We start from the raw sequence: 26,072 nt of genomic DNA on the forward strand, positions 1-26,072 counted from the left end.
GAGCTCCTGAGTCCTGCAGAACAGCTTGTAAGTTTCCAGGAACAAAAAAATGATCAAAATTTTGGACTGATTTAGTTCTAAAAACTCTAGTAACATTATGTTGGTTTGGCCCACATAACAGCACCCAATACAAAGGAAAAAATAAAAAAGCTCATTATATATATACATACAAACACACCAGATGGTCCATATTTTTAGCTTGTCTGCAGGTGTGTGTAAAGGCAGTTTTGGGACTCATTGATTGTAGAGTTCTGCTAACTGTCTTAAGCTTGTACCATTCCAAAAGAGATATAGTCCTAAGAGCTTTACTGCTAACAAGCTAAGCACTTTGCAGGAGCTGGCTTTTGCCTTGGCTACATTTATTTCAAACTGTGTTATTCTCTGCTAATTAAACTTTTGAAAAGGAACATAGCTGACAAGAAGTTCCGAGTAATTTGCTCAGTCCTTGACATTAGTCAGGAAGTCTCAAAGCAGAGGCCACAAAACTACAAGAATACTAACCTCCAAGAGAAGAAACAACAATCCTTAATTAGAGTCTTACCTCAGATGTTGTTGTGAGGGATGAGAAGATATCAAAGATATCCAAAACACAGATGATTCTGGTGGTAACTGATCAGTTAAGACACTGTGGCTGGTGGATCCCTAGAGGCAAAAAGAAATGAAGAAAGTCTGAGTATAGCTTGGAGACACAGATGCAGAGACTTGGCATTTGCCCTGTGGAATTCCTGGATGCACTTGAAAGGTTCCTCTCGAGGATGAAAGTACAGTCTCTGTTTTGTGCATGGAATGAATAGACACCATCGTATTATCTCAGACTCACTGGCAAATGGTCTCTTCCAAGCAATGCAACTGTTACCAGGTTACAAAATATGCAAAATGACAGATGGTTGTTAAATTAATTGCCAAATGATTAACTACATGTTAATGATGCAGGAGTTTAAGAACAAAATTTACGGGAAGAGTCAGGTATGAAGGAAACCTGAAAACTGCTCTCATTTTCATGCCAACAGTGGCTAGGCTCTACCTTACCAGAGTTCACTGTTAGCCAAGGAGACACAATTTTTCCTAAGTTGTGAGCAGCACATAAATCTTCCCTACTTGGAGCAGGAATTAATAATTCAGGGACACTTCCCCCTCTTCCCACACTTCAGTGGAAGTCTCTGAATTCATTCTTTAAGCAAGAAGACTTACTCATCTCCCTCTCTCTTACTAAAACTATCTAATGCAGTGTTTGTGGAGACTTGGAAACAGCTGTACCTTTTTTTCACCAAATGTCATGCACACGCATTAGTGCTGTTGATGTCTCTGGACTGTAGATGACAGTAAATCCACTAAAGACATAGTTAAACACCTCCCCTGGAACATGAGCTACAGATTTAGGCACAGCCCAGTAGTAAGATAGGAAGCATAGGACACAGACTTTTAGAAAAACTGAATGTCAGTAGTATGAATGTCAGTAGCCCTCAGTTCCAGAAGGACAGGGAACTGCTGGAGAGGGTCCAGCGTAGGGCGACGAAGATGATTAAGGGAGTGGAGCACCTCCCTTATGAAGAAAGGCTGAGGGAGCTGGGGCTCTTTAGTTTGGAGAAGAGGAGACTAAGGGGGGACCTCATTAATGTTTATAAATATATAAAGGGTGAGTGCCATGAGGATGGAGCCAGGCTCTTCTCAGTGGCAAACAATGATAGGACAAGGGGTAATGGGATCAAGCTGGAACACAAGAGGTTCCACTTAAATTTGAGAAAAAACTTCTTCTCAGTAAGGGTGACAGACACTGGAACAGGCTGCCCAGGGAGGTTGTGGAGTCTCCTTCTCTGCAGACATTCAAAACCCGCCTGGACATGTTCCTGTGCGACCTCACCTGGGCGTTCCTGCTCCAGCAGGGGGATTGGACTAGATGATCTTTTGAGGTCCCTTCCAATCCCAAACATACTGTGATACTGTGTAAAAAGGCTTAATTGAACATCTTAGAAGCGACAATCACAGCCAAAAAGCTCATTACACAAGTCAGACTTAAACTACTGCCTGGCGTTGCAGCTCCAGGGTACTCAAGGTCAGGGATCCACAGGACCAGCCCGTGGTCTCTCAGCTCCCCTTCAGTGTCGGCCAGAGAACTGCCCTGTGTCCCCGCCACCCGGTCAGAGGGGAGCTGCTTCCAGCCTGCAGCAGCCAGAAGCACTCTCCTGACTATCACTGGAAATTAACAAACCTGGTCTGTGATGGAAATACCACCAAGGCTTCCTCGCCTCCCATTTCCTACAGGTAGGTGATGGACAAAGCCAAAGACATTTCAAGGAGGAAAAGCAAAGCATTGCCTGTAATGGCAGCCCCCATTTGTCTTTTCCCTTGATACACTACTACCTAAACACAGCTACATATCTTCAGTTTCCAGGATGGGGTCAGTGCTGTCTGCAGCTCTCTGCTCACCACTGGTGCTCTGGATAGGGCTGCAAGGACACCCAGGAGCTCTCTCTGCATCAGCTCCATCTTGTTGCTTCTGGTGACTCTGCTTAAGGCCTGTGCACAGTAAGGCTTCAGCAAGGGGCACTCAGATGTGTCCTAGCTACAGCACAATCTTGGCATCCCCAGCTCAGACCCGGCTCTGTGTGCGGGGACAGCAGAGCCAGGCAGGGTCTGGCAGGGTTGTGGCCCCATGCTCCTGCAGGTTATCTGTCCCAAGCACAAGCAGCTATATTGCTTCAGAAACCAGGCTGGCCCCTGACAATAGGGACCATGTTCCTTTCTTCCACATACAGTGAATTTATATAAAACCAGCACTGACATTTATTTAGCCCTGCACAATGCTTTCTGAGAGGTTCTGACAAAGCAGACCTTTGTCTGTGATTTTGCACGGTGTCAGGGTAAAGCAGTGAGGCAGAGGGGCAGGACGGAAGCATATACAGTGGTGGCCAGTGTTTCCAGTCCCATTACACAAATTTTCAATGTAGGGATTGCTTTTGACTTTCTCCATATGATTCCTTAAACATTACTGTTCTGGTCTAGGTCATTATGTACCAGCACTCATATAACTAACATTAACTGCATGGAAACATCACAGCAGATGATTGAGAACTACTAGAAAACAATGTACATTCAGTCAGACCCAGAACAGCAGTTTGCTTGCTCCTATTCATTTTGCAAACATGTGCTGACAATTTTAAGCTTCTTAGATGTAAATGTACATGTAACAGTTTTGGGAGATACAGTGGCAGAACTGTAAGAGTCTTTTATGTCTCACAGCACGTACTGCTGAGTATTCCTCTTCCAAGCTGTCAAGCTGTTAGCACTTAAGAAAATATCAGTGTCCAGAGCTCTGCTAAGACTTCCTTATTAGCCCCATCAACCCACCTCAAATCCAAAATTTTGTATAATGATCTCAAACCTTCACACACACACAAAAAAGACACTTAAATTTCCTGCTCTATTGAGTTTCTGCCAAGCTGCTCAAATGCTGAGCCTTCCCATATGTGATGGGGAGTCTTGTTCTAGCTATTCACCTGCAATACACAGAAGAAAAACCACTTCAGATCCCACTCTTGTTTGGCTTTAGAGAATTTGGTTAAGTTTGTTTTGGGACATGTCACTATGGTCTTTTTCCTTTTAGTTACCATGGCTGCTCGAGAGAGACATGACGTGAGAGAACATCTGCAGGGCATCTGCAGTTCTCCTCCCCAAGCACCAGACAAGGAAAAACAGCCTGGTAATGAAGTCTGCTAACTACAAACTGGCACATGACAATTTGTGTGCTTTTTGCTGCTGTTAAGGTAATGCAGGTCAGCATCTGATGGACATTTTCTTTCTTTTTTTCTTTTTTTTTTTTTTGGGGGGGGAGGAAGTGTCCTGCATTCTTCTAGAAGTGCTCCATGGAACAGCCTTTACCTCTACATGCAAAGCTGTATCACCTCTCTTCTGCTGCTTCCACTGCTGCTTTTTTTTGGAGAAAGCAGCTGCCTGCAGTTACGGGATGGAAAGAAAACACATAAGCAATGTGTAGAAGGAAGATGGATAGTCAAATTTCTGGTTGGGAAGGAGTGGGACTGACCTCCCCAGCAAATATTAGCTACACTCTTATTTTTCAAGAGCTTGAAAAACCGAGGAAAGAAAACAAAGTTACACAGGAAAAAGTCTGTGCATCCACCCTTAATTATGGTAATGGATCACAAGTGGCTTCTGGCACCCAGTTCAAAGATGTCACCCTGTCAAAGATCAGTGGGATGAAGCACCCAGACCAGGACAGGCTAGCGGTTGTGAAGCAGAGAGCCTCAGGAAATCCAAAGTGGGAGAGTCCAACAGCTTCACAACTCCAAGCACAAGCAGGCTGGATACCCTGTTAAAAAGTCATCACACACAGTGGATTCCTCACGTTGCTCTTTAAATATATCTTTCTGCATCAAATGGCACTTGTAGTTAGGCTGTGTCATTTCACATTGTGTTAAGCTACACCATGTCATATCATTTAGCAGTAAAATGATATACCATGACATACACATCATCTGGGGGATGTCACACTCCATATTTATAGTATTTAGTATATTTGATTAAAATATATGACCATCTTGTCCATCTTTTTCACACCTTCCTCTGAAGCTGATGGGAGAAGCATATGAACAACTGATGAGATAACCAGGATCCAGAAGCAGAAGGAGAGGATGAGTGACAGTCCAGTTCCAGTGGCTTATTACTAGCAGCATCGTTTCAGTTAACCTCGCATACTTGTAATTCCCCTTTCTCTCTGTGGAGCATCCCCTGTTGTCATAGTGTCAGTGAATGCCATTAAGCCTGGACAGTCACTTGCGAAGTCTTGAATAAACCAAAGGAAGAATACTGAATTTTATTAAAGCTGTTCAGCTTCTTCATTTGGTCTCTTGATTCTTGCTTTCTCAAGGATATTCTGAGGAATTTTATTGTTTTCTTCTTGCCAGATGAGGTCTTTTCTTTCCTGGCCTAGATTAAAGTCTATATGGTTGCTTTTGTTGATTAGCCACAACCAATTATGACAACATAATATATAATACATGATGTAAATCTATATATATGATGACAAGATATCTACTTTAGTGAAATCTTCCTCATCTGAGACAGGACAAAAGATTTCAAAACAGCTAGTCACTATATACTGTAATAGCATTCTGAAATATCTCCTCAGCACTTATCAGATCAATATCAGTGACTGGAAGGAAACTGGTCTGGAGCAAGACATGAGGCTAAAAATTCGTTATGATGCTGACAAGCCTTCAAGTAGAAGCATGCTGCCAAGGTGGAGATGAGAAGAGACACAGAAGAGCTCAGACAATAAAGCACCATTTCCCAGTCTCCTAAAATTCACTTCCAGCACACCTGTTCTTCAAAACTAATCTGCTCTTGTATGAAGACTTGCACAGAATTAAAATTGAAAAAATATCTGCATCACTCCATGTCACAGTCAATCACAATGGACAACAAATAAACTCAATATATGGTATTTCAGCAGAAGACAGAGTAAAATTAATGAAGATGCCCAGACCTGGCACACATATAGGATCATAAAAATGCAGACAACCTCTCTTGTTACAAAACAAACCCTGTATGGAATTGTATATTGCTGTGCACAGGCAGTTTCTGGGCAGTTTCTCTGTTACAGTACAGCAATAATTTAACTGCACACAGCAGCCCTGCCTGGCAGTTTATGGAGAATCTATAAGGGAGCACAATATCCAAATAACATGTTGGGGGGATTTAGATAGGCACAGTGCAGTAACTGGAATTGGATTTGGGACACTCTCACAGCCTCACTCACAATCAATTACAAGGCCCTTTGGAACGACACATGAACAAAATCTTCATCCCCAGCTCCCTGACCAGCTGCTCTCAGGCACACCCCTCCGGAGCGGCTGGGATAACGTACCGTCACGGTCCCTCTCTCATCTCACCTGCTCAGAGCCCCTCCAGGGAACACCAGGAGCGTGCTGGAGCGTGGTGTCCCTGCCCACAGCTCAGTGCCACGTGTGCCCTGGGGGAACGAGTGCAGGTGAGGTGACCGCCTGGGTTCTCAAGCTTGCTTAACTGGGATGTCCATTTACACTCTTTCTTTTTAAGAACTCAGTAACAGAACAATTCTTAACTTCAGATGAAGCCTTTGACTTTTTATTTCTCCAAGTGACCTTTTCACGTACAGATGAGCACTGTTTATGTTATCTGCCCTTCTGTCCCCAATTTCACAGGCAATGCTCAGAGGCTGAAATGACCTCCATAAGATCTTTTGCCATTTAAGAATCAGAATACAGAAAACAGCTCAGATTAGAGCACATGAAATGCATCTGTATGTCAAACATGCTGTCCATTTGTGTCAAACACATACGATATCAGGCATCTTCAACCCATTTCTCAAATTCAGTGTGTATCAAGCAAATAAATAAGCACAGTAAGAAACAAAACACAAACCATGTACCCAAAAGATGCACTGAAGGAGCTCACATAGCCGAAAGAGTTGACTGATCCTATGTTTTTCTGGACCCATAAAATGCGCTAACTCACTCTTCTCATTCCTGTATCTGGCAGAGTTCCTGCTCTTGCACCAATATGCTTTAAAACCCACTAAACCTTTACTTTGGAAGAGGCAGCCATTACTCAAGCCCACTTCTTCTTCTAGTTTTCCCTGCAGCTGGGTCTATTTCTGAACATTCTGAACAGCTTTTTCTCTGGGGTGCAGGGCCCTCAAACAAACACCATTCATCCCTGGGCATGGCAACTGCGGGAGGATGGGCTGGGAGGCACTGACAAGTCACCTTTGGGTTACCTGGGTGGTATTAGAGCCTAATTCCCCAGTACAACCAGTGGTCAGTAGGCAGTGGTGCTGGGAACAGGAAGAGAGGGGGTGATTCACAGCAAGAGTCTTGGTAGATTCCTTGAGGAAAGTGTTTCTAGCCAGACATACCACTGAATGGAAAACATTTGCTACCTTGGCTTTGCATTTCTTTAGTATTTCATATTATGTACTTCAAGTCACTAATTTCTTGTGCATTTTTTTCCAGTGAACATTTTATTCATTATCATTTATTGCTTGACGCTCACAGGAGAGTTTCTCACTCAAGGTTCAACTAGATTAAAATCTGAAACATCTTCTGACCCAAGAAGAGCTTACCAGGTTAATTTTCACCGATGTCAAGATGTTACAGCATCTTGAATCAACAAAACAATTTTGTGCCTACTGCTTAGTTCAAAGTTAAAGAGAAAACTGCAAGGTTAATGAGTGACAGGAAGCAATTCATTAAAGTTTTGATAATGTAATGTTTCACAGCAATTTCACTTCAGAATAATTTTACGTCCCAAAGGAAGAACAAAACCTTGGAAAAATGTGCACCCAACATAAAAGAGAAGCAAGCAGGGAGGACTTCTCAGCACTTTCCTATAATTTTAGCAGCTATAACACTGTTTGTGGAGCTCAGGTCTTTATTCAGAAGTGCTTTATTGAATTTCATTCAATTCATTGAGTTGCATTCTTAAACGTGGCTTCTCCTGATAAAATATTTCATTAAAATTTTGATGTCTTCCCTTTAAAAATTCAGTTCTGTATGAACACCCGCAGATAAGTTTCATGTGACTTACTATGTACCTTGAGAATTAAATCATTTTAACAAAGAAGTATCACACATGAATCTTCTCACACATACAGCATTAGCCCCTCTTGAAGACAAGACACCAGACTGGACAGACATAACATCTGGTCGTTTCTACAGTACTAACAACATGAAGGAATTTCTGCAAAGCCTGGTAGCCTGCAGTGGGCTCCACAATGAGTCCAAATATCTTTGCTTTCCTTTTTAAATCAAAACTCTAGAGTCTAAATTAATTTCCCAAATTGAAAAATCCAGAGATTTATCTTTTTAGCTTAAGAAAGATTATCAACCAGAACGTTAACATTTTGGCTTCTACATTCTCCATCTCCCTACTTCAGAGTTGCTCAGAAAACAACAAAACAAACCTCCTTCTTAACCAGTGAACAATAGCAAAAATATGAACATGACAAGAAAATGTGATAGATGACAGCTCTGGCAATAGCAGTTGAAAGCTGGGGCCCCCAGCACAATTCCACTGAATGTGCAACATTACTATAGTTACAGATTAGAAAAACGAATGTATTTATTTATGCAGTGATTATTGTGCCTTTTTACGCATTGGTAACTGGCATTTAACTTCTGGAATAACAGCTTAAATTCAGCCATTGAATTCATTTTAATTGTTTGTGAATGCTTTTTGCTATTATATACTACACAGCTACTGCTAATGACCTGCTCCATCTAGTCTCCATGTAGCATTATTCCCTGTGGGAAGCCCCTCACGGCTCTGCCCGCCCTGTTTTGGGGAGGGTGTCAGTGTTAGTCTTCATGCACAGGGCCTGATTTTTTTGCTGCCGCGGGAAGACATCTCATTGCTCAGCCTGTCACTGTTCATCGCTCAGCACCGCAGGGGATCAGCATCACGTACTCCAGGGACACGACGGAGGACGGAGTGTAGTTTGCTGCACTCGCTGCTGAGTCCTCGGTGTCTCTCTTCTCCTGCAACTCTTTCCCCTAAGGATATTTCTTGCTTTCTAATAGGTTTGGGCAGAGCTCCTGGGTGTTTATATAAAAAATACAACCCATTTCCAAAGGGCTTGGATTTTGCTTTCAAAAAAAGCTACTGGCACACTTACAGTTAGAGACATACCTGTTCTCAGACAAGCCTGAACACGCACCCAGGAATCCGCAGCAATAACTGTTATCATAGTTACCTTTTCTCCTCCCCGCCTTCCCCATAAATCTGCCTCAGGATTAAGCACAAAAGCCAGTTAAGCAACATGTTTTTTAGAGGCTGTTGTCACAGAACCTCTCCACCAGCAGACACTCTGCAGAACAGAGCTGCCATTATCACCAAGCATCACCTCGTCTATCCCTCTTCGGCAGACAACCAAGTCCTATGATGTTCTTCCTGAAGTGATGACTTTCCAACAGTTAGATCCTTCTCATTTATCCTCCTGAAGCTGCCCCAAAACTCACTACATTTATGGTGAAAACCTCCTTCTACTCTCCAGAAATTATATTTGGCTAAGGCTCTTTTGTTTCTGTCGCTTAGGCACAAGAAGTTGAGGTTTAAATGGTTAAGAAGGAGAACTTCCTAACATCTCCTTGCCTAAGTCAGCTCTGGTACTATATAACTGTGCTGTAGGTCAGATTTACACTTGTAGTTAAATTGTTCTTCTAATAGAATAAGACAGCTGTATCACAGATGAAAGAGATTAAAAAAATATTTTTATCTCCAGTGTGCTTGGTGTTAGGTGGGTGGAAGGGTAAAATATCAGCAAGGATGCTTGGGGAGAAAGAACATGATGGGTGGTGAGCAAATTCTAGTTTCTTCACTGAAACCGGTTAGAGAAGATTTTGGAAGGAGTGTCACAGCATCTGACTTGGTTAAGCTTTCCATAAACTTGACAAACAGAACTCCATCAAAATAAATTGAGAAATATTGTTTTCACATGCTTTAAGCACTAATCTCTGGAACAGAGGGACTATTATTGGGACAGTCATTTGGCTGCAGCTGCCAGAAAAGCCAGGAAGTGGGAGAAACAGTATTCTCTGCTGCTAAGGGATGGGAGAGACTTTTCTTGATTAGTGGGAGAATTAAGGAAGATCAACTCTTTGCCTGCAGAAATCAGCAATTACAGCAAAACCAATCATAACTAGCTGGAGAAAGCACAAGAAGCATGCCTAGAGCTCACAGGAGCTCAGGATTCCCACTGCACTAAAACAAACATGCAGATACAATGTCATTGGAAAGAAGTTAATTCTCTCATTTAAATAATCCTTAAACTTTACCACAGAAAGACATCTGAATTGATGAAAACTCCAAGCAAATCACCAACTAGCACACTGAGGAGGGTTTTCCAAAGTCATGCCTTGGCAACGGTTTCGAAGATCCCAATCTCACAGCCAGGAGTGGGGAAACCCTGGGGACAGCAGCCAGACCCCCTGCCACCTGTGGCCACTGCTCTGAGTCCTTCTAGCTTTTTGATGGACGGCCAACCAAGTGAATTGACAATAAACTGTTCATATTAGGGAACTGGGAATAAAAAACCCCAACATGTTCCTAAAGACTACCTTTATTTCGCTGCACACCTTTACCTTCTGACCGAGGAGTAGTCCACTGGAAGAGTTACATGGTGCTCTGAGTAGGATCATTGTCTGTACGCTGATCAACTGAATCAGAAGTTCCTAAATTGATGAGCACTTCAGACACATTCAAGGAGAAAGAAAAGGGTTTCAGACAAGCATTTCAAAACTAGTTCCTGAGATGCTATTTCAGGTAAAGAGACATATCACTTGATTTTCCAGACCACTTATCCCACAGCTCCCAGTGCGATGAGTAAGAATTTCTGGATGCTCAGCAGTTTTGAAGGGCAGGACGCCTGATTTGGGAACAGATGAACGCTGCCAGCATGAACGTGACGGCTCAGGATGAGGCACACGATACTGGGGAGGTGGCAAAATGCTCCCCCGCTCCTGTTTAGGAGGCAGCCCCTGTTCAGCAAATGCTCCTGGATTTGGCATTTCCTATGGCTACATTCACAGCAGACTTCTCAGAATCGAGTGGCATCTTGCAGAAGCAGAGGCTGTGTGACTTTCCCACTGACCAACTATATCAATTTATCGGCGACAAGGCAGTCCCTTGCCTACAAACTTGCTGCCTGGTGTCTCTCCACACATTGCACAAGGAACATCGGCACATCGTTCGCATGCTGCTGCACACAGATTTATGGGGTTTAAGTCCTCTGTGCGGATTCAGCCCTAAGCATCATAAATATAGTGCTAAGGTACTGAGTTGTGAAGACACTGGCCTTGACCTTCCACTTTAAAGAGGAATATTTCTCATGAGTCAATGGAAAAGAAGAATTCCTGCCACTATGGATCCAGCACATTATTTCTTTCCAAAACATGCCGACACAAAAAATACATGCTGGGCAGGGGTGGGGATAGACAGAGATCTAGAGATTTTAGCTGATTCATTTCCACATCCGACATGATGAATAATCTCAGGTACATCTTCTGCAAAACCAGAAAGTAGTTTTGGCAAGCTGGAAGAACCTAAAGAACACGGGAGATGGACTGAAGCTTTGACCAGTTTTTAAAGCACCTGTGATTTATGAAAGAGAAATGTTTTGCTTCAAACTTTTCAGATCAGGAAGCATGAAGGGCTGACTTTAATTCATTTGCAATTTCATGCAATAATCTTATTTAGATGTCACACAAAGTTCTGGGTTATTACTTTTCAGAGAAGTTACAATGTAATTGTTACTGTTTTCTTCTACAATTATTCTGATGGAGATAACAAAGGATATTTTTAATAAGCTTTGCTTATCGGAGATAACACTTGAACTAACATAATATAAACAGAATTTAGCCTTAATTCAATGCCATAATATTTTCTGTAGATGTATTCACAATAACATTAGAATTTTGGTGAAGAGAAATGTGTTTCTGTGTTGATTTTGCATGTCTGTATTCACGTATCAGAATTATGAAGCAGACAACAACACTGTTGCACCAATAACAAGTTTGCTATACTTTCATTTAGAAGCTCATATCTCAGCCAAAATACTATCGCTCTTTTTTGTAATAACTCAACATATTCCCAGATACTTCAATGAAGATTACAAGATACATCTGCACAGATATTACTGTCTGTCAAGGCATTTATTTGATGATTTCACTGGCTTTAAAGAGATCATGCTACTCACTGTTTTCATATTGAATATCAAATATCAACACTGGCAAGCATACTTTGTAGACATGATTTCACCTAGAAGCATGGTCTACAACATAAAGCGTGCATTTTGTGGGAAAATCACAATACTTCAGCATAAACACAATTTTCCAGTCTTGTTTCCATACCTCTAAGTTTTGAAAGCAATTAAGCATCATCAAGTTTAATTTTTAAAGTCTCAATTTCGAATTTCAGTTTTCACCATGGCTCTCTGCTGTTTTGCAGGAGCCCACATTTTGATGGCCAGATTGCCAAGAAATCAATGGCTGAGCACACAAGCACATACACTATCATCCATACACCCCCATTAGCCGAAAAGCATGAAGTGGCGTCTTAAAACTGTCTTCCACTATTTGTATGCAATTGCGTGGATAATCTCACCGTTTTTCACCTCTGTGGATGGGGACTGTCCTCTGGAAAAAGTCCTTGTAAGGGCTATGTCAGATCTACAATATACAGCAGAATTTTCCACAGACTTAAATCATGGGAGTTCCCACAAGACAGTGACCTATGTTTATAGAGCTGAAGATTATGAGCTATATATTTTATTATATGACTGTCTGAAAGCCATATTGTATTAAGTACTCGGCATTGTCGTGAATCACTGTGAGAATCGCTGAGAAAACGCATAGGCTTCTCACCTTCAGGGTCAGGAGTACACTCCTCTGCGACCCTTCATTTTAACATGAGGCAAGGATGTAAGATGCCAAAGGCTCTTTTTCCAATGACTTGAGTGGAAATGGTCCAGAGTTTATTAAACAGCAAATAATTCCACTATGAATCTAGCATCTTAAAAACTGGAAACCACCTACAGAGAACAGACAGCTATGAGCCAACATTAAAATGTAGATGCATACACGCACAGAGTCTACTATGCAAAAAGAGCAGCTTTAATAAAGCTCTTTTTCTGGAACGTATTCTTTCTGTTGCCTGAATGACTGTGGTCTTTTTTACCTTAACTATTGTGCCCAGTGAATTAAGGCAATGTAAATTATTCAAGTATGTCTTGTTGTGAATCTTTAATGAAGGACCTCTGTAGCAAAGGCAAAAAAAAAAAAGAAAAAAAGAAAAGCTGCACATATGATTTTGTTCTTCTGCAAAGGCCTTTCCTATTCTATTAAAACACTGTACAACTTATCAAGGAGAGAAATCATAAAATTAACATCTGATTTCTCAAATACTAGTTTAGACTAGGCATTATTTTTATTGTCAGATTTTTGTCGTGAGAAATCTGAAATGCATGATACATTCACAGAATGCTTGAAAAAGCCTTTAAATTGTGCATGAACACCAGTTAAATTTTGAGTGTGAAGAACAAGATTCCCTCCCTTTCAAGGATCAGTTTTTCAGTTTAAAAAGACAGGCAGATATTGTAGCATCTAATGTCACAAACAAAAACATTATCTACTTTCATCTACTGTGAGCATCTTAGGATAACTAGAGGAGTTATGTTTTTATATATTTGAGTCAAAAGTATTTTTCAGTGAAGATATAATTGATACTGTGCTTTTAGAGTAAGTCAGTGAATATAAATGCTTTGGAGATAAAAGATATTGAAAGTTTAAAAACATGTTTAGTAACTGAATGGTATGAAGTGTTTAAAATAGTTTCTTATTCAACATTGCTGGCTAAATTATTTAAACTATGAGAAAAGCCCCCTTGGCTGGTCAGTCCCACAGGAGGGTGTTTGGGAACCCTGATGGGGCCAGTTGCTCTTTCAGACCCTGAACTGCAGTGACACGGTGTGTGCCAAGAGCACCCATTCCCACCAGGGAGACAAGAGGTCCCTGTGCTGGGGTCAGTCTCACTCCCACTGCCTCATCTCCAGCTGCTCCAGCCACCTCCTGACACCTTCACACTCCCGGGTCGCTAAAAGAGGTGATGGTGTTATCTCATCCTACATGCCATCGAAATCATTGGGCAATGAAGTACTGCAGGAGAGCTCGCTGTGTGTGCCCGTGGGACCTCACCTCTGAAGCTAAAGCTTGTGCTTGCAGCTTGCAAGGAATCAAAAGTACATGCTCGACAGCACGTGGTTTAACCGAGATAAACATGAACATTGCAACTACCTGTGCCGACTCGGGGATTTTCATCACACGCGCAGGAGACAAGACAGAAGGCATTCACATGTGATGCAAACTCCTCCAAATACGACTCCAGAGACAGCCATGGTGTTACACCAGGACAAGGGGTCTCTGTGTGGTTTGCAGCTTGTGGGGTAAGCTCTACCAGCACTTGGCACAAGCACACACCTTGGAAAGTCTGCCTTAACCCACCCGCCAGTTACTTTTACTAGCAGGAAACATAGGCTTGAATCTTATAAGAAATTAGAAATTTTTTTATTTGTTGAAGTTTATGAAAGAAAAGGTTTGTCTGAAAATGTAAGTGCTCCTAAGAAGGCTTCCAAAAATAGCAGCCCTCTTGTTCCAAACTGGGTAACTAAGTCAGTGATTTGTAGCAACTCGCTGTATTTTCTTGAAAAAGCTCCAGAGTGAATCATCTCCTACAGCAGACTGAGCTGAACTCTGTTCTCAGATTCTTCGAAGTCAGCTGAAAGATGTAGGGTGGTGGGTGTTTTTTTGTTTTGTTTTTTAAATGGTGCCATAACCTTCAATGCATGTCTTTACATTAGGCATCCAAATAAGGTGGACTGGTCCTCAAAAGGGCTTAACATAGTGAATCTCAAAGAGATAACATCTAAATCTTGTAAAAAAAAAAATCTAACAAATATTTACATGCTTAAATATAGCTTTATGCTTCAAGTTGTAAAATATGATCACTAGGACTTGAGATTTTCTTCTCCTGGGTGAGTGGCCTAGTTGTCAGGCTATAAAAAGTCATTTGCTCTCTCGGTCTGGCCCAATTAATATTTAATTATGTCAGGCAAAGTGGAACAGCCTGAGTGGAAGGACTTGAGGGTCCTGACACAGTCCAGGGTAGACCCAACTTACAAATACACATGGCACAACAAAAGCGATAACTGGATGCAGGTCTTCCGCATCCTAAGCAAATGCTCTGACTGCTAAACCGCTGGATAACGGGGAACCAACAGTATCAGCTCTTTTGTCAGCTCTATTTGATGCTGAGTCCAAATCGCTGGATTTGCTATGAGGCTTGCGATCCTTCGAGAAAAAGACAACAGGACCTCAGTCTGCGAAGCCTGGTGATGATTCAGAGTGAGAGAATTACCTACCCACCCCCAAAATTCCCACAACAACGTATATCTGCAAGCATTGAGAGACAGCTTCAGCACCCAGCCAGAGTACTCTTCATCTTGGATTTCAGCACTCAGTAGCAGTCAGGCACCCAAGTCCCACTCTGATCTAGGGCTGGATTTTGACCCATCTAAAGTGGCAGGACGGGGAAGAGAAAATTAATTCATTTTTCTGCATACCTTGTCTTTTAGCTGCCATTCAATGCTTCACATCAGGTGTTTTATAGGCAGGATGTTACAAAGAGAATTTATTTTTGTTTTCTTTATGTCTAAAAAAGATTAACATTTGGTTTTGTCTCCCTCGATTCAAAATCCATGCTTCCTGTACTGAAAAAAGCACCCACATTTTCCCACTGATATAAGAAAACTTTCCAGTTCCCATTACCATTTTGTAAATTCAGCTTGCAATGCCTACTAAAACTCTATTTATGCTGTTATTTTATACTCTACCTGAAAGCTTTAGGCTGTCAAGGGCTAAGGTGAATTAACTCACTTTTCTCTGTTGTTCAGAGAAAATGAACTGTGGATATAAAGGACTACATATTAACCTGATAGGCTAAGAACAGCCCCTAAAGCTGAACAAAACAAGCCGTCCCTCATCTGAGCTCTGCCTTCCCACCAGCATTCACTGCCAACTTCCTACACCTCACCCAGGCCAAATGACGTTCACATCTTCCTGGGACTTAATTTGCAGAAGGTTGTTCTCTCTCCTGCTTCTCAGAAACATTTTCAAAACCTGACCACAGGCTACAGTTGCCCAAAATCTGCCTGGCTTGGATCTGAAGAAATTAAAAATAAGCCACATCTAAGCATAATATGATAGATAGCAGCTATAAAGATTGCTAGTTTGAATTGGCTGTTAGGCCCCCAAAATGGGCAGCTGCAAGTCTAATTTCCCTGCACACATACATGAAACCAGGATTTGTTTCCACGGTGCATCCAGTTATACCTGAAAATGATTGGATGGAGCTGTAGATATTGTAAATAATGTGAAGAACCTTGATGCTTTAAAATGTGATATAAATACCAATAAGCCACCATTATAGTGCTAAGCTGTAAGCAATACACGTGGGCTTATAGCTGTCATAGGTTAGTCCCTGGGAATGACTGCTTAATATATGTTAAAGAACTCCCTTTTGCCTCAGAAGTAGCAGATTACAGAGTATTTTTAACCTCTTTTATCACATGTTGCACGTTTCTCAAAAGCTCAGGCCTGAAAATGAATTATCTGTAGCAGCAGGACGCTCAGCCAGCCCTGACACCCAACCAAGTGAGACAGGATTCATGTGGATATTGCCACTGAACAGGCTGGCCACGCTCAGGCCTCACCCGCTGATGAATCCTTAGTATTTGCGTACCAATTACAGAATATGTTTTGCAGGTGCACAAAGGTGGCGTCCAAAGCTCACAATGTCAGCTGTCAGCCTGATGGCACAGACCATAAGCAGCTTAAGAGATTGTCTTGTTAAGGATAATATTATTGCACTGCAAGTGTCCTTCATACGAATACTGAGTCAGCAGTTAATGATGTCCCACATCCTGCTCCAGTTTGGGGTTTTTCCTGCATTTGGCAAACCATGAAAATATCTAAAGTGTTTAGTAATGTAACTATTAGCTTTGGGGTTTCTTTTAAATATTATTAGTACCTGTGTAAGAATTTTATGTCTTGATTTTAATGGATCTCATCTCTAGTCCTATTTTCCAGTAATTTTATTTATTACAAGATTTTTTTTTATTTTTTTTTTTTTACTTTTTTTCTAGCCTTTACGATTCCTATTAAGATGATGAAAACAAATATTTGGTGATATTTTTAATTTAGACAGGCATGTACTCAGGTTGTTATTAGTATTTTCTGTTCAGTTAGGTTACCCTGTTACTTAATACCTATGGCAGATAGAACAGATTTATTATTTTTTTCCAGAATGAATAATACAGATATCTCAGCACTAAAAAAAAGAAAGATAAAAGAGTAGCACATACTTGATCATTATGAAGTATTCAAGGCATCTAAATGTTTTTAATGTACTCACCCATTTTTTGAGAAAAGGGATACTTAAAATGCCTGTGTATTTGGAAAATTGCTACTGACTCGAGCTATTAAATATATTCATACAAGTTTTGCTGCTTCCGAGATTACTGTCCTTACAAAATATTAATATCATCTAGTAACTTTGAAACTGTTCTATTAACTATCTGTGGATGTCAAGCCAAATTTTCAAGTATTCAGCCCACAAAGCTGGACAGGCATCTTAAACAGGCTTGATGCTCACACAAGTACCTAACTGAATGGTTTGAGTTTTAGAGCAGCTCATCACCCAGCAGCTGCTACTGGGGAGTGCTGAACCACCTTCAGCAGCTCGCTCTTCACCCTCAGATCTTGTCCAGTATCTACCGCCGTTTTGCTCAGAAGAGGAGCTGAAGCTGTACCCAAAACCAACCGTAACGCACTGTCTACCTCAGGACACGTCTGAGAAATGCACAACTCTGTGTAACAAGGTGCCTATGCAGCTTCCAATGACTATATTCAAAATGCTATAAAAGGCAGACACAGACTTATACAAGCTTCCCTGTAATTAGAAATGTTATGGATCTTTATAGCAGTTTTATATAATAGTTTAGTAAAGAACTGAATCAATAGGAAATTTTTATGAGACTCCTAAGGCCTGCATGTATTAAAGCAGTAAATATTTAGTTTTCTTTATAAATGTTAAGAGGAATAAAATGCAACATGATGCAATAAGGCTCAAATATATAGTACTTGGTTGGACACGTACACTGTTCTGCCATGTTTGTGGAAGCCAAGGTGGAGCAGCAGAGCCAGAAATGAAGCTGAGCTTCTGTTCCAACTTCAAACATGACTTGGCCGAAGGAAATCATCCTCACTCTGTCCCACTGCGTTCCTGACCTCCTGCCACCACCACACTGCATCACCAAGCACTTTTCCCTGGCCCAAGCCATCTCCTCCTGCTCCTGCCTCCCGTGCTGCCCAAAAGCTGGTGTGAAGTGGGGAGGGTGGCTGTGGTGGAGATGGCTGCCTTGGCTGTCACCTACACAGGCAACTTCACCCCCAAATTACTGTATGAATGATTTCTGAGGCATTCCCAGGCTCCTGTTTTCCCCTCTGTCTATAGTACAGCAGGAACATTTTCCCCTTCTCTTCTATAAATGCTCAGAGAAGAAACTTATGCTGGTGCTAGCATCATGTCATTCAAGAATAATTCTATCAGATTTATTACATCTAAGTGCTTCAGTAAATATTTAAAGAATCTGATTGCGGCATATAGGCTTCTAAGAGATTTAAAAGAAATAAATTACCTTACATTAGCATGTAATATTATTTACCCAAGATAATTAATCAACTCGGTTAATCACTAAACCAACTAAATTTTCATTACCGCGACATGCTTAAGGAGTATAGGTGACATTTGGTTAGAAATGTTAAAGTAATCATAATAATGGTTGGTTGAGCTAAAGTGAAGTAGTATTAAAACATACAAAGTATTTTTTGCCATTAATCGTACACAAAAGTCAAGTTGGCACGGAAAACATTCACTCAACTGTGAAAAGTATAGTTTAAAAATATTTAAAAATATTTATCATTTTACCCTCTACAATTGCTAAATAAATATCACAGTGCCCTTAACCACTTCACAGCTGGGAAACCAACCTGCACACCTTTTAAAAGCAACTGATGACTTTCACAAGGCCTAATCTTCTGACATTTTATTTGACACTTAACTGGCACCCCTTCATTTGAGTGCCTTGGGCTGTTTGTTCCCTTGGAGTGTTCAGTATACTCAAAGGTGATTATTATATAAAAAGGTGGCTGGCCAGAATAATTCTACTGCCAAAAAATTGGAAGTCATGTTCTTAGCAAAGATGAGCTAAATAACAGAGGGTGTTGAAGTGAATGAGGAAAGAAAGAGAAGGAGCAAGCAAGGAGAGCAGGAGGAGCAGAGCACTAAGGGCAGGCGTGGGAAAGACACGGTACAGCAGATCGACAGCCAGTGAAGGAGGAATCAAGCCTCAGAAGGGATGGACCACTGTTATTAGCAGAAGGAAAAAAAATAGGCTTTTTTCACATGAAACAGTGCAACTGCATGGCTCTACTTTGTACTTTGCTCTCTGCACCTTTGCATATTTGATAACATCTGGATGCCGCTCTGCTTGCACAGACACTCCTTCCTCGGGAGCGAAATCTGGCAATCCCTGTATCCGCACACAGCAGCAATAAAGCCCAGGAGCCAGAGCCTCCCACCACCGCTCCAGGCAGCTGAGCCAAAGCTTTTCCCAGGGAAAAAGCCGAACTTCTGCAATTTTACTGTTCCTTTGAAGATGTAAGTTCTGATTAAAACTTCCTTCAATCAGAGGCATTCACTGGCAATACTAAAAGTGTAGCTCCTCAGCAACATCTCTGTAGCAACTGATTACAACGAAGGGAGCTTGTTCTCAGCAGACGTAATATTATGAACTGTAGTGTCCCACTCTCGCTACTTGCAAATGGAAAGTAATCCAATTTTTATTGCTGACCACAAAAAAGCATTAAAATTAAACTTTCAGAATATTTTATTTTATGGTTACCAATAAAATGAATTAATAGCTTTTTTTTAAGGCTTGAATACTCCATGGACTTTTTTCCACATATAGTATCAGCATTTTTTTTTCTGTTAACATCTCTATAATACCTATATTTGTCTGTATTTTTCCACTTACGGGCCTGGGAAACAGAAATACAGTCTTTCCATCAAAGGCAATGGGAAAAGTGGCACAGAGATAAGTGAGAGCAGTCACTTAAAATCATGATTAATTTATGTAATCTACTGGTCACTGCCTGTTAGGAACATTCCTTCCCCTTTGCTGATCCACTGGGACCGTTAATGTCTTGCAATTGTCAGCTTGAGAACCATCCTCTCTCACGCATATGCAAAAGCCTTGTATTTTTAGCCTAAATGTGTTGATCCAGGTGGCATCCCTTAAATTTCCATTTACTGGGAGTCCGTCCAAGAGGAGATGGAAACCTTCTTGGCCAACTGCATTGCAGGAAATGGGCCACGAGTGAAAAACCACGGCTGAGCATCAGTGAACAGCAGAGAGCGGAGCTCCTGTGAGACTAATGCAAAAGGCGGGTGGGAGGGAGGAGCTGCAAGAGCTCAAGACTTGTCAGGACAGCACAGGGCTCCAGATATGGAAAGCAAAACTTTCATGCTTGCCCTGTTTTGATTTGTGGTCCACGTTCTCAGCTGTAATGCAAAGTCTCACCCCAGTTATTTTGAAAACAGTGGATCGTCTGATCAGATGAACCGCGAGATAGCTACATTTCAAATACTTGACACTTGCAGTTTAAGTTCACCTTTCATGACTCATGCTGTCAGCACTTTCTGTATTTTCTGTTCTAGTATATAATGTTCAGTTTATATTCCTTTATTCTTAATCACCTTTACTATGTAATTTTCATAGGTATTTATCTACCTTTTCATCTTCCTGCTTTGCCTAATTACTTGTCCCTTTCCTTCAGATGGTTGTTTTATTCCCTTCTTGCTTTTCAGAATCATTAGCATCGCATTATTATTCTTAACAGCAGTACATTTATGTTTATTATGCAGTGTTTGCAAATAAACAGAGAACTGAACTTCTGGCTGTATTTACCTAAAGCTAAAAGGAGAAAATGTAATGCAAGTTGAATTCTCATTTCATTTACTTGCTTATTTTCAGAAGGCAGAATTTTTAATGACTTTAAAGACCTCTGCTTTGCATTCAGTACTTTTTGTAGCTTTGGTATTTCAAGGAATGTTGGAAATATTTACCAAATCATATCCCTTGAGTATCAAAAAACGAACTAATTTCACATCCAATTTTCTTCTTTCTTGGGTACTGCTCTTTTCCTTAAGGAAATACTTGTAACTAAATCAAATAACTGAAATGATCTTGACTAAACTGTGGAATTCTGCCCCATGAAGCACTTTTTGCTAGTCCATGTTTAGCCCTATAAACTTCATAAAAGGATAAACCTACCCACCTGATATTTTACTGCTGTAACCAGCTGGGTTGTTAGTTTTGGGGTTTTGTTTTTTTTCTTGTTTCCTCCCAGCTGTGTGGCTCCAGTGCCATTGGGTAAGAAGACTGAAGTGACACCTGGCTCTTCTCCCATTCAGGTGAAGGACAAACACTCCTACAGGTTACAGTGAAAGCAAAGCTAAAGTCACCCAGCTCCCCAATAGGCAAGTGTGTAGTTGTGCAGTCACATTTAAGCCAAAAAGAAAATTACACAGTAAAGGTTCAGCACAGGCATCCCTACCTCACCAGTACGCCTGTGGATCATACATCTACAGACTAATCTGTTTTTTCTTTTGTAGAAGCAGCAGGAAGGTGGAAGCTGTTGGAGCATACCATTGCTTTGTTTGAGCTCATTTTAGTTAAAACTAGCTCATGCCATTGTGGTTTTGTATAAACTAGTCTTGCTTCCTGCCAGCCTGAGCACTGACTGCCATAGCCACCGCAGGCTCTCAGCCAGACTCTATTCAAAAAATTGACACAGAGAAACTCAGCCTTTGAAGAAAGAAAAAGATATTCTCTCTTCCTCCGGGTTACACAGCAGTGCTTTTAATTAGTCCAGAGAAACAGGGAACTTCTTCCACTAGGGAAGGTCCCAGTTGCCCAGGTCTTTGTGAACCACTCGCTCCGTGACTCCATTTCTCTTTCTTCACTGGTCTCTATTTAAAACCATCAGCTGTGACTCATACCCCTTGGCTGCTCTCACCCCTCAACTGCCACACCTCACTGTAAAGTGGGATCTGCTGATAGCCCCAGTGTTTCGGTCCCTCCTATCCCTTACACTCACATGAAAAAAATACTTGCTAAACACTAAATGCAAGCCACAAAGCGACCCCAACATCTCAGTATTAATCCAAACGTAATTTGGTTTATAACACACATTCTTTTCCCTTTGCCAGCAGTACGTAACTACTTGAATTCTAATGAGAATTCTGGGCCTTGCCCATTAAATGGTGTCTGTGACTTGCAGGACCAGGCTGTGCGGTGAGATGCAAGGTTTTACGAACACAGGATGCTGGCTGGTGGCTGCTGCACAGCCTTCCTTGCACGAGAGCACAAGCCTGGACTGCGTCTGGGTTCACAGATCCCGTATGCATCTGGCTGCCCAAGGAGCAGGTGCTATTAGCCCATGGGATCTCATCACACTGAGCATAGGTTGACATACCGGAGTGGCAATTATTGCTTGTTCTCCTAACAGACGTCACCGAGCTCAAAGCTGCTGCTTCGATACTTTCTTATTTTTTCTTTGTTTTCTTCTTTATGTCAGAGACATTACCAGTCAGCAAACGCACTAAATCATATAGGAAGCAAAGCACTTACACATCAATCTTTCCCTAAAAAGCTACAGTTGTGTTTTATTAACAGAAACATTTCAGTTTCATAAATACTTAATGAAGTGACTGCCTATAGCAAAAAGACACTTCAGAGCTAATTGTTGCTGTGGTCAAACCACCAAGCTGCTTAGTATTTGCTTGCATTACAATGAACACAGCTGACAAACTGGTTATTAAAGTATTGGAAACATCTCCTCAAAAAAAGTGATTGTTTAGTTAGTACAAGTCAGTTGCATTACCTCTGGAATGATGTAGACCAAGAGTCTACTGAAACACTGCATGAAAGAAAAGTCAAGGTAATGAATACATTTTATACAGTCAAACTAGAGGCTACAGACTCTGGGGCAAGATGCCAGTGATGATTAATTTGTACCCATATATTTCCATGAAAGTAGGAGAAATCTAAGGTTACTCTGCTGGCTTACACTGGCAGGGTAGCTAGCTACAAACCATATAGTGTGACAGAAAGACACAAAGGGCCGCTGCTGATGCCAGGAGAGGTCTAAGCAGTACCCGAGGGCACACTGTGAAAAGCTCCAGCGGTGCCCGCAGGCACAGTACAGAGAGGCCGCTCACCCAAAAGAAGTCAGGCAGTGGAATCTGCTCAGCTCTTCTGAAATTGGGTAACAGAAAGACTACTGCAAGATTGAAGCAGATAAAGAGCTTCCACAACTAAGACACCAAAGAAGAAAAACAGCAAAACAGCATCTAGATGAGATGAAAACATCAGGGTCAGGAACTGATTTGGATAGCCAGCTACGAATTTCTCTCTCTGAGATAAATTTATAATGTGTTATCTTCGTAGGATGCCAAAACACACCTGACACAAAAAAATGTACAGAATTTTCCCCAATATAATCCTTGCTACATATCCAGTCCCGTACTTAACAAAAAGGCACAAACACCTGAACTGAAGGTAGAATGTTTTCTTCCTTCTTTTATCCCTTTTATTCCCTATTATTATTTTTAGTGAACTGGGCTGCACTGTGCATTTTGGTTTGCCCACAGGACAAAGCCTGACTGATGGCCTGAGAAGACAAAGGCACGTGGCAGAAGCTAAAGGAGAACCTTGCACTTCAGCAGTCCTGGGTTTTATACATCAGTCCCAAAATTACCTCCTCATCTGCTATGGCAATGCTAGAGAAGAACAATCCCACACATCCAATCAAAAAGAATCACTAAAAACATGATGACCACCCTCAGGTTCAGAGCCTGGCTGGACCAAAACCCCTGTCCATTAAAGTCAGGGGATAAAATATTAATAAGTATCAGATCCTGACCTACTGGGGCCTAGGGCTTCCAAAAATCATCTGTTGGTCTCACTGTGGGATGGGGAAACTCCAGGTGCTGTGAATCACTGTACAGGGCCTTAGTAATGACTGCTAGTGATTTTTTCCTATTTCTATCATTACTTTTCCTTCCCACGTTACATGGTGAGTCAGAATTCATGATAAAACATGTAGTGAGTCATATGAAGAGACACTCTCTCAAACCTATAAAAGTTTATTTATCCATTTCCCTTTTCAGAGACTCTGGCTGACCATCCGCTGCTGTTACAGGGTACGTAAGTCAGTAGTCTGACAGGGTTGTTTCAAATATTGATCCAAAAAAAATATATGATGAATCAAGCAATGAAAAACCAAGCAGACATGTGGAGACCTCAGCACTGAAACGTGATTTAGAAAGAAGCAGAATTTGCAGAGGAAAAAGAGCCACGCCAGGTTGAAGTCTGGCGAGATGTGAGGCCGCAGCCAGCATCTCAAAGTCTTTGAGAATGCTGGATTTCATCTCTAGATGTAACAGATTAAAACAATTACAGATATTAGAAAACGAAGTGGCATTGAAAGACTCTCCTGAAGGAAAAATGCACATGGTTGATTGAAGGAAAACTTAGTCAGTGATTATGGCAGACAGCATGTTGATTGCATACAGATTTTAAAATAAGAGCATGTGATAAAATAATCTATTTTATGTTTTGCCTTCATGTTGTTCCATTCCATTATTCATCACATTTATATCTCTCAGCCAGCAAGTTATTTTGTTTTTTCAAACATAGCTACTGTCTTGCTGTGGAGTCACACATAGAAGAGAATACTGCTGAACACATGGGCACTAAGAAATGTGATCTTGCTTGTACTGGGAAATTTCTTTGTGCAAGAGCACTATGACTTCCCACCTACTGCTCTGTAACCCCCACCAACAAGCATCCAGTGCCACTATGGAGAAAGATTGCTGTGAGGTTGCTGCAAGGACTACAGCTTACTTGATGCTTTCCTTCATTTTTTTACTGTTGAAATGCAGACTTATGCTTGGTAGTGGGGAAGCTGGCTAGGAAATATTTAAACAGGACATGTAGAACTCTATGGCACCTGACAAGATGCACTGTTGAACACTGAGAGAGGCGGCTAACACCACTGCGAAGCCACTCGCAATTATCTTTGGAAGGTCACAGTGATCGGAGGAATTTTCTGAAGAATGGAAGAAAGCAAATCTTCCTCTTCTCTTCAAGAGGGGCAAGGAAGAGGATCTACAGGCCAGTCAGCCTCACCTTGAACCCTGGTAAGGAACAAGCCCAGGGAAGAGCCAGGAAGATGAATAAGGGACTGGAGCATCTCTCATGTGATGAGAACCTGAGATGGGATTGTTCATCATGGAGAAGGCTCAGAGGGATTTTATCCATGTGTATAAATACCTGATGAAAGAGTATAAACAAAATGAGCCTGATGCTTGTCAGTGGTGCCCAGTGAAAAGACAAGAAGAAATGGACACAAAGTGAATATGGTAAATTCCATTAGGCATGAGAAAAGAACCTGAACACTTTTTTACTGTGAATACAGTCAAACCCTACAACAAGTTGCTCAGAGATGTTGTGGAATCTCCATCCTGTAAAATATTCAAGACATGATCAGACGGTCTGTTCAGAACAGGCATTGTTATGAACAACCTACTCTAAAAAGGTCCCTTCCAACCTCCACGATTTTGTATGATTCTGGTTTTCTGTTAAACCCGGACACTTTAGTTCAGACTAGAATATGCTGGGTTTATTTTTCTAGAAGGTTTTCTGAAGAATTGCAAGTTCTTTTCAAATCTAAGGTCTTCATGTTTGAAGACCTTTGACTTGAAAGGTCTGCATTATGAACTACCATACTGAAGATTACCTTTTTCCAAAACATTTTTTTTCATGAACACAGGGTACACATAATTGCAAAAAGTTAGATGTGATCTCTGTGGTCTCTCCCTTTCCCACTTTATTTCTTCTCTCGACTTTCTGAATCTGTGGTTCTTGCCAACAGTCTCCTAGAACGAGATAACTGAAAATCCCCGGCTTCTAAAGGTTTTCAAGTGGTCTCTATATAACACCAAGTTCTATAATGACAGGTTATAGATAATTTTTTAAACATTTTTAACATTTGTGCTCTTTACTATAATATTCCAGATAGCACAGGGAACCCCAGCTATGTTATTTTATTTGACTTATTATATAAAATTCATTAATTCCAATTACTTTAAACTACAAGGCTCTTGGAAATTAGCATAACTCCACTGAAATCAGAGGAATTACGCCAACTGACTTCAGAAGATGATCTGACTACTAATCCCAGCGCAACAGAATTTTAGGTTAAGATCTGAGCATGCAGGTCTTTGGTGACAGCCAAAAGCAATCTGATTAAAAGCAATTCTGACTTGACTCCAGAGCA

General features: G+C 41.2%; 1 protein-coding gene across 1 annotated transcript in view; it reads right to left on the minus strand.

Moving 5' to 3' along the window:
- Positions 1 to 598: 598 nt before the first annotated feature.
- The window catches only part of LOC102084468 (glypican-5), a 442,035-nt gene continuing 416,561 nt past the window's right edge, over positions 599 to 26,072 (minus strand). Inside the window, exon 9 of the mRNA XM_065074303.1 lies at positions 599 to 642. Coding sequence (XP_064930375.1) covers positions 614 to 642 — 29 coding nt within the window. The 3' untranslated portion in view covers positions 599 to 613. The remainder of the gene's footprint in view (positions 643 to 26,072) is intronic.

This window comes from Columba livia, chromosome 9, assembly GCF_036013475.1.
Source record: "Columba livia isolate bColLiv1 breed racing homer chromosome 9, bColLiv1.pat.W.v2, whole genome shotgun sequence".
NCBI classification, from domain to species: Eukaryota; Metazoa; Chordata; class Aves; order Columbiformes; family Columbidae; genus Columba; species Columba livia.